Below are 9,503 nucleotides of genomic sequence, written 5' to 3'. Positions count from 1 at the left end.
TTTAAGAAGCTTCAATATTCACTTTTATTATTTATAAAAAAAAAAAATTAAGGTACCAGAGTGCATATGGTGTACTGTGATCTTGGTTTTGCAAATTTATTCACGTGTTTTACATTATTTCAATTTTAATAAACATATCATATGTGTATCTTTACAATACCTGATAAAGATTCAGCTGTCTGGCACTTACACATGTATTCATAGAGTTCATTCTGATGCTCTGAACTTCTAGAGGATGTGAAAATGACTTGCCTATAATTACCCCAAGATGAAGCAATTGCCACTCATTTGTGCTGGTTCTATTTTTTCCCCTTAACTCAATGTAAACATTTGCCAAAAAGAAAAAAAAAAAATCTGGAAATGAAGTTCTGTTAATTTTTAGTCCAATAAATAATTTTAGCTACGCTTAATGTAGCTTTTTTAAGGCCTTCATACAATTGAAAAAAATTAAAGTTGAGCATGTTAAAACCCTGTTCATTTATAAAATAAAAAATAGAACTTTACAGGTTTGCAGTTAAAAGTTACCCTCCAAAACCTATCATGCATGTCATAAGCTGCAACCCAACTCGAAGTCCTCTGTGCTGGCAGGCAGGGCACATCCCCGTGCCAGCAATGTGAGGCATTAAGAAAACATCATGATGTCAGAGGTCTAGATTTACATGTATTAAGCCACACGTCAGTGAATTCTCTGATAAATACACGTCATTTTAATAATCAGTATTGGATAGTGGATGAAAACATGCATTAGACTAAAAATGCCACAAATTTGTTTTTATATCCATTCACTATAAAACTTCCTTTTTTAAAATTTAAAGTCTTGTTTCCTATTTTAGAATACGCAATAATCGGGAGGATACATGATGGGGAGCCAGTTTTCAGTAAAAGATGCACAATGGGTCCATCCAAGTAACTTCATCAGCTACAACAAAATACAATAATATATTATTATAAAGGAAGTGACAGATTTTTAAGCTCAGTATTTAGAATAAATTCTGTATTAAATATTTAGTAACAGTAAGGTAGTAGCATACAGAATCTTCCTTGCACCAACCGTCACCCACCCACTGATCTTTCTTCCCACCAACCAACTTTTAACTGTCAACCAACTTTCCTACCAACCAACCTATTCTTCTCATCATTGTCTCTACCAACTGTCCTTTTCCCTCTTTCCTATTAACCTGTCTTCCCTTCTTCCTTCCAACTTACTTGGTCCTTTCCTTCCTACCAACCTAACTTCCTTTCATTCATTTTTTTCTGAGTAACTATCATGTCAAACACTGGGAAAACAGCATGGAACAAATTCACCTCCTTTCAGGAAAAACAAATAATACGCAAATTAATAAATGAATAAACAAGTAATAAGATATTTATCAGGTGTACGGTAGACATAATATTTGATACAATATAAACTAACTGGGGAGTTAGATGGTTAAGAAAGAATCTCTATGGAGGTGACACTTAAGTGGAGTTTGAATGACAAGAAGAAATTTGTGTGAAAATCTGGGAAAGACATTCCATCTAGCCGGAGTAGTTAGTGCTGAGGTCCTTTGGTAGGAAAAGGTGTGGCTGTTTCTGCTAAGCAGAGATGCTGGTGTGGCAGAAGCAGAGTTTATATGGGCAAGTGTGATATGAAATAAGTCTGGAGAGGTAGGTAGGGGCCTTATGGACCACAGGGGAGAGTTCGGATTTTATTCCAAATGTGATGGAGATTCAACAGCAGGTGTCAAAAGACATCTTTTCCAGCTGCTGTGTGGAGAATAGGCAGCAGGAGCGGGGCAGAGTGGAGGGCACACAAATTAAGAAACACTCCCTGATGTGAACGTCGGCAGGGATCACTGGCTTTACAAACCTAAGCGCTCACGGATCCGATTCCACATGATGAGAACCACATTAGACATATCAACACCTGGCTCCAGAAAGAGTTCTCTTAATCTAGTCAAAGATCCGGAGGAGCTCATTTAAAATGTCCTGCAATTTGGACTGACTGGTGAAGGTAAACAAAAAGCTCTAAGAGTAAATATGAATATATCTTACTCTAATTATCAAACATTTTCAGAGGAACCTACTGGTCAGTTTTACATCCAAAGCGTACCTTGCATATAAGGTATAATTAACCTGGACTTGCCCTTTAGCTGAATCTGCCACCACCAAACTCCCCTGCCTTAACGTATCCTTTAGGCATAAACCAATTACGCAAGTACAAAGACGAGGTCAGACTAAACTGACTTCTGTAGAATTCAGCTAATTTTTTTTACTTGACAACTAACTTGTGCAGAAAGTTCAACTACAGAATTTCTCTGCACATAATATGATACATGGTAAAATAATTTTAAAAATGCCTACCACCTCAAATGAAGAATAAAATCAAATATAAACTCCAGAAGTTCAACCATTTTAGAGTTGAGGCAACGTGCATTTAAAAGGGTTTCCTTCATAAAGAAAAACTGGCTTCTACTTTTACAAAATTCAAAATGCATTTGCCCTTGCTGAAAACATTTGAGGCTAGTATCAGTTTTTTGGATAGCAGTGAAAAGTGTTTTTAAAATTTAAATAGCTTATGGACTGTCTCTCATGTATTTATTCTATAGTTCACATTATGCTAATTAGTGTAATAACTGGTCACAATAAAACCATGATTTCTATATCACAGTCCTAATCCTTTCTAGTTATCTTGTCACTATGCAATATCAAAGTGATGCTTAACAGTGACATTTTAAGTATCACTTACTTGAATACAATTTTTCCAGTTTTCTTTTGTTGGTTTTTCTTCCACAAGTTTAGTTGCAAATTTAAGGCCTCTCCCATACATTTTATTTACTAATGCATGTTTATATGCAAATGTCAAAACCTACAATGTAAAACATGATAAAGCTTGTTTATAAAATAATTTACATTTTAAGGCATTAGTTTTAACAATAAAATTAAGGCTTTAACAGAAGTGTAGCTTTTGAAATGAATATGGTATATCGAGTACATTTTTAAACACTTTAAAAAAGATAATTAGTGTCTTCAAAAGAGCTGAGTATTCCACAGAATGAACCATTTGTTTTTTAGGAAGAAAACTAATACGAGAAATTATTAGCTGTGGAAATCCACTTAAAAATACCTTTTCATGCATAAGAAACCAGAGCTAACATAAATAATTACAAAGACGCAAATCAGGATAGAAATACAAAATGCAGAGTCAGTATAAACTGCCAAAATTGCAAATGAGGATAGAAGTCAAAAAACAAGTATTAGATTATATAAGCATGGATTCTTTGCTACAAGTTTTTTACCTGTAATTACTGCATCTGTCAAATATACTTATAATCATTTATATATATTTTTGGTCTCTACTTTGGAATGTGGAGAATGTACTCAAAGAAAATCCTATGACACTGATTTGTATTCTTAAGTATTTAACAATCGTTGCCATAAACACAGTAAACAGGTAATAGAATGCATGACCCCTAATATAGTAGTAATATTGCAAAAATAGAATGATCTAAAACAATTTTATTATGATGTTCATCAAGTGTTTGTCAATCTCTGTTAGATTCCTCAAAGACAAAAACCAGGTTCTTATTCATCTTTATGTTTCCAGTGGTAAGCAGTGTTTGGCACATAGCAGGCCTTCAATAACTGTTCCCTTGTTTGTTCGCAGTAACAGCAAATATTGTTGGGGACACTGCATGTACTTGACACTCACTCATCACAGCCTAAGGCAGGTCATGCAGATAAGAAACTAAGGTATCACAATTTAGTAAGTTGCCTAAGGTCACATATAAAAGTGGTAGAGACAGGAGCCAAACTCAAGGGGTTTAATTTCAGATTCAAATTCCTGACCTCTGCTGCAATACTGGCTCTTTCAGTTTCCCAAATATAACTGAGTACCTTCTATAAATGCACAACCGTACTGTGCTGGAAAAATCTGAAGCATATAAGAATTTTCTTCCCACTTCCAGGGTCCTTTACTGCAAATTACCAGTTAATTCTGAGAACAAGCATCTGTCTACTAAAACAAAACGATGGTCTGTGATAAGTGAAGGGAATCCTACTGACTCCATTTACTTTATTTTCTTTATTTTCACAGGAAAAGAAGATTAATGACTTGTATAATCTCTATTGCAAGAATTATAGTAGAGACCTAAAAGAAATTAACCATGTTTTTGTAACCAAAATCCAAAAAAGTTCATCAACAATGCTTTTCCGAATTGGGTTTTAAAACTGATTAGCTACAAATCAAGATGATAATTATTTAGAAGTTCAAGAGTTTTGAGGAAAATAAGTAACATCTAAACTAACCAGTATGCCCCCTCAACCTGCCCCCAATCTCCTATCACCAACAAATTAGCATATAAATAGAGAAGGGTAGGCCTGAAGGCATTTTCTAGAAGACTGTCTTAATTTAGCTACATACATAACTGGTTTAACTAAAAGCCTACTACATATATTCTCAAACTTTTTAAAATTATCATGGTTTAACAGCCAGTTTGCAGGCCCATAAAATAATGTTTTTTTAAAAAAGGTGAGACAAACACGAAGTACTATGCTAAACATGTCATATTCAGAGCCCAGCTTAACTCTTTCCATTTACCTCCTTCCTCTTGTAACCAGCAATGCGGCACAGAGAGGTCTGTGAAGTAACCCCGAGAACTTTGCCAAAACAAGAGGCAGAAAGGTTACCTTATTGTCAAAAAGATCAGTCCATTTAGTAGTTTCCCAAAATGTTTCTGCCAGAGAATCCAAAGGACTTTCTCCTTCTTCCTCTTTTCCTTCTGCATCAGTGGAAATGGCTCCATCTTGAGCCTGGGTGTGAAGAAGATGGTCTGCCAGGGCACAACCTTTCCTACAAAGGGCATCTACGAGGGTGGATTTTTGTTTGTCCATGTCACTGTACAGCAAATTAAAAAATATTTCAGATATCAGTAAACTGTCTTTAAAAGTAAATTTTTATCTGAACTTAAATTTATGTATTCTTTTGCTTAAGATTTATAATGCAGAAATACTGTATATCCAGGTACATATGCTTGTATTGTACATCAAATAAGATGCCTTATTAGTAAACATCAAATGAGCTACTATATTACACATATAGATTAAATGAGTTAGGGTAGCTGCACCTTGTTGAAACAGAATGCCAGAAGCAACAGAGTTGAAAGGTGAATCACTATTCTAAATTCTTTTAGCTATGAAACTCTTAATGAGGTCAATGTCGTCTGAGTTTTCAGATTTCGTACAGACAGCAATCATTATGTATTTGTCTATGTGTACACACAGAGGTCATGTCTTAAAACTTTCAGTTCACGACTAGGACAACCAAATATAATGCTTTACTCTGAATGTGCCAGCAACTGTCTCAGCATTTTAACACGTTAATTCATTCACATTCAAACCACTCTGAGTAAGAGAGACTATTAATCACTGCCACGTTGCAAAGGAGGAAACTCAGGCCCAAAGAGACTATGCTATTTGTTCAAGGTCCTCCACTTAGGAAGTGGCAGATCCAGGATTCTAAGCTTAGCAGTAGAAATCTGTAATCTGTGCTCTTAATCACTATGGCACACTGCCTTGATCCAGGGCAGGCATCTTTGTTTTCTTCAATGCATTCCAAGTGCCTAGGATAATGCCCGGCACAGAATGGAAACTCAATAAATCATTGCTGAATGAAATACAACCACCACCTACACTCCAGGGGAAAGTGTTAGTCTCTAGAATGTATGCTTATTTGAGGCATTCTGTCCAACTCACGTCAGATACACGTGAAAAAAATGTGGACTAGAAGTACTGAGAAAATGATGATGAGGCACTTAGCTGTGGAACAAACTAACGGCTAAGAGTGACTCTGAAAGACTCAGAGTGAAACGTGTAGCATGTGAAACCTGCCGGGACTATACCATCAATAAGGATCTGCAGTAGGAAAGGCAGCCATCAGCCCAAAAACTTGACAGCTCAAGGGCTCACCCACATTAATCTGTGCACCAAAGAGTCCTGTTAATCTAAGAGGCCGCATGGCAGGGAACATGAATGCTAAGTACCACGGAAAATGCTGTTGCTGAAACATTGCCGGAGACTGGGGTATTCTCAGAGGTTCAACGCCCATTTGATCCGGTACCTTGAAAGTGAGCAGGGAGGCAACGTGGATAGTAGAGCTGCTGAGAAATTCCTTCAGACTGGCAGAGTTCATCAAAGAGGACAATTACCAACCCCAATACATTTGCAATGTAAATGAAACTATGCCTAAAAGATCCCTCAGTGCTTCTCAGCACAGCATTTCAAAGCTTTAAGAACCAACTTTCACTCCCTTTTTGTGGAGATGTTTCTGGGTACTGCTTGTACACACTGGAATTAAGAAGAAAAGGATTTACAAGTAGACTTTTGGGGCTTCCAAGCTGTGGGGCATCTGCATGGCTTGTCATCGCCTGACCCACCCTCCTTCTCCTCCTCCACTCTTAGATGCCAAGTGCCATCCTTAAATGTCTTCTCAGCAGTTCTTTGTTTATGCCTTCCAACAACCCAAGGTGTCAGGCACAACTACTATCCTGATTTTGTGAAGCAGAAAAGGGGCTTGGAACAGCAATGGGTTGACAAGGCAGGTTTCCACACCCAGGCCAATGCTTGTAGAAGATCGATCAGGGTGGTGGGTAAAAGTTAGAGGGAAAGATGGAAACCTTCTTGGAAGGCCGGGGGGTTTTGCAAAAGCTTTGAAAGAGGATTTGGTTGAAGGCAGCCAAATTCTCTTGTCTAGAGCCTGAGAACAAAGGGCAGATAACAATGGAATGTAAAGAAACTTATCAGATAAATTTGTTTACTCCTGTCTCCAAAAACCAACCTTTGATCATTCACTCTACTTGGGGGTCGACAATGTTTATTACCCACAGATTGTGTTTGCTCCAAGCTTTTGTCATTAAATCTGTGCTAAATAAATGTGAACATCGCTGGCTTGGGGGGACTGCTATCTCTCTTCGGCCCCTAGTGCTGGCAGACCCCTAGCCCGCTCTTTCACTGGATACCTGTGCCTGAGTACTCCTTTCCTTTCATCCGTCACTCAGTCAGAGTCTGCAGGACAGACTTGGCAGGTGGTGCCCCGTGTGAGGAACGCCGCAATGGATCACAATGGAACCCTCAAAAATGAAGGTGAAGAGACTGCGCAGTCAGTAAGTCACTGGTGCCCGCTTGGGATTTCCAAGTTCGAGGGAATTGTTCAGGCTAGGGTTTCATCATGGGGCAACAGTTATCAGCTCAACAGCAACAGTATATAAAACTATTGAAACAGCTGCTTAAAGCTAGTGGAGCCTCATTTTCATAGGCTCAATTAAGGGACCTAATGCAAACTGTTGTTTCCCATAACCCATGGTTCCTGGAAGAATGTACGCTAGACATAGAGCTCTGGGAACAAGTCGGGAGAAATCCTAAACATCATGCACAAGGGCAACAGGTCCCAGTAACATCTCTAAGGTTACAGGCCTTAGTTAGGGCTGCTTTGGTCCCACTGTACACAGAAGAGCCTACAAAGGGAAGGGAGGAGGAGCCATCATCTACCTTACCACCTCCTCCTTCTCCCTCAGCCCCGCTGTTACAGGGCAAAAATAACAAAGACAGAATGGAGGTTTTGCCTGAGCTCCCTCCTCCAATAAATTGGAGAAAAGACAAGGAATATGCTATAGCTATGGGACCCTGTCTTAGGCAAGTGGCATTAGAAGGGGAGCTCTTGGCCTGCCTGGTAATGCAAAATCGACAAGGCAATTAAGTGTATGAACCGTTAGTTTTAATGCTTAAAAAGACATAAGGAAAAGCATAAAAAAACAAAAACAAAACAAAACAAAAAAAAACAGAGCTGCTAGCCCATTTACAAGAGGGTTGAGGTCACTCTGCAGATCTCTAATACTGTTATTAGAGATCCACTGTTACTCCTCCCCTACCCCTGACGAGGTTCTCTCAAAATCTTATTTGGGTAGAACAGTGACCTTTAAAGGGAGAGAAATTACAAAGAGCCCATGAATCAGCTGAGGAACCATTAAAAGCCAGCCATATACAACCGTCAAACAGCACTTGGAATTCGCCTATTTCTGTCATTCCCAGAAAGTCTGGCAAATGGAGACTTTTGCATGACTTATGGGCTATCAATGCTAATTTGCAAACTATGAGGCCCCTTCAACAGGGCCTCCCTTCCCCAGCGGCGATTCCTATAGATTGGCCTATAGTCTTATTGACTTTATTGACTTAAAAGACTGCTTTTATACTATTCCCCTTGCAGAACAGGACAGAGAAAAATTTGTGTTTACAATAGCAGTTATCAATAGAGGCCAGCTCGCCAATTTCATTGGAAAGTACTTCCTCAAGGAATATTGTGTCAGTATCAGGTAAATCAGGCTTTGCTCCCCAGTAGAAAAGACTTGCCTAATTGCAAGATTATTAATTTTATGGATGATATTTTACTAGCAGCTCCAACAGAGCCAGTACTTTTAAGTTTATATGCCGCTGTCGTAAAGAATACACAGTTAAGAGGTTTAATCATAGCATTTGAAAAAGTACAATTGTCTTCTCCTTGGAAATATCTTGGATACATTCTAACTTACCGGTCAGTAAGACCTTAAAAAGTTAAATTAAATACTAACAACTTACACACCTTAAATGATTATCAGAAATTACTAGGCGATATTAGCTGGCTTCGCTCCACCTTGCGCATAACTACTGATACATTACAAAACCTGCTTTCTATCCTAAAGGGCAATACAGCCCTAGACTCTCCCAGGTATTTCACTCCTGCAGCAAAAAGGGAAATTGAGGAAATACAGCATGCTATTTTTCAGAGGCAACTGGATCACAAAGACCCACAATATTCAATATTCAGTTCAATTGTTTGTTTTTCCTACTAAGCATTCCCCAACAGGATTAAATAGGACAGATGTCCCCAGGGCTATGCTTCCTAAAATGGGTTTTTTTGCTCATACACCGGAACTAAAACTCTATCTCCCTATATCCAACTAGTTAGTAAAGTCGTCTATTTAGGCTGCAGATGATGCCATCAGTTGCTAGGTATGACCTTGATGTCATCAGAATTCCTTTAAGTAAAAAGCAATTCGAGGCAGTCTTGCCCTTATCTCTAGACCTGCAAATAGTACTCTCTGATTATACAGGCCATATAGAGCATGCCCTTCCTGCTGATAAACTACTTCAGTTCTTATCTTGTACTCCTGTAGTTATGCCTACAAAAGTGGTTCACCCTCACCATACCTAATGCTTTAATGCTTTTTACTGACGGCTCTGGTAAAAAATGGGAAAGTGGCTATTTGGTGGAGACTGCGCAATTCCCTCATTCGTTCTGGATTTAATAACACTCAGAGAGCTGAGGTTGGAGCCTTAATATTGGCCCTGGAGACCTTTTCTGCTCAGCCTATCAATATTATTAGTGACTCTGTTTACTCTGTTTGTTTATTGCAAAACCTTGAAACAGCCCTCATTAAGTCCACTCTTGAGCCCACCCTGTGTGTAGTTTTTCTTTGATCTCAGCAATTGGT

At 38.5% G+C, this 9,503-nt stretch overlaps 1 protein-coding gene across 8 annotated transcripts in view; it reads right to left on the bottom strand.

The window, feature by feature from the left end:
• TPP2 (tripeptidyl peptidase 2) overlaps positions 1–9,503 on the bottom strand; it is an 83,836-nt gene continuing 74,333 nt past the window's right edge. For 6 of the 8 annotated variants that reach the window (XR_012426490.1, XR_010582659.1, XM_005586189.4 and 3 more), the window contains 3 exons: positions 4,669–4,876; positions 2,729–2,848; positions 1–919 (listed from right to left, as the gene is read on the bottom strand). Coding sequence is in view for 4 of the 8 variants with exons in the window: in XM_005586189.4 (XP_005586246.1) it covers positions 830–919; positions 2,729–2,848; positions 4,669–4,876 (418 nt within the window). In the remaining 4 variants the exon portion in view is untranslated. Of the gene's footprint in view, positions 920–2,728; positions 2,849–4,668; positions 4,877–9,503 lie in introns of those variants that run through there. The other 2 variants (XR_012426489.1, XM_005586193.5) reach the window with 2 other exon arrangements.

This window comes from Macaca fascicularis, chromosome 17 (assembly GCF_037993035.2).
Source record: "Macaca fascicularis isolate 582-1 chromosome 17, T2T-MFA8v1.1".
Classification (NCBI taxonomy): Eukaryota; Metazoa; Chordata; class Mammalia; order Primates; family Cercopithecidae; genus Macaca; species Macaca fascicularis.
This window is presented reverse-complemented; position numbering and strand designations above follow the sequence as displayed.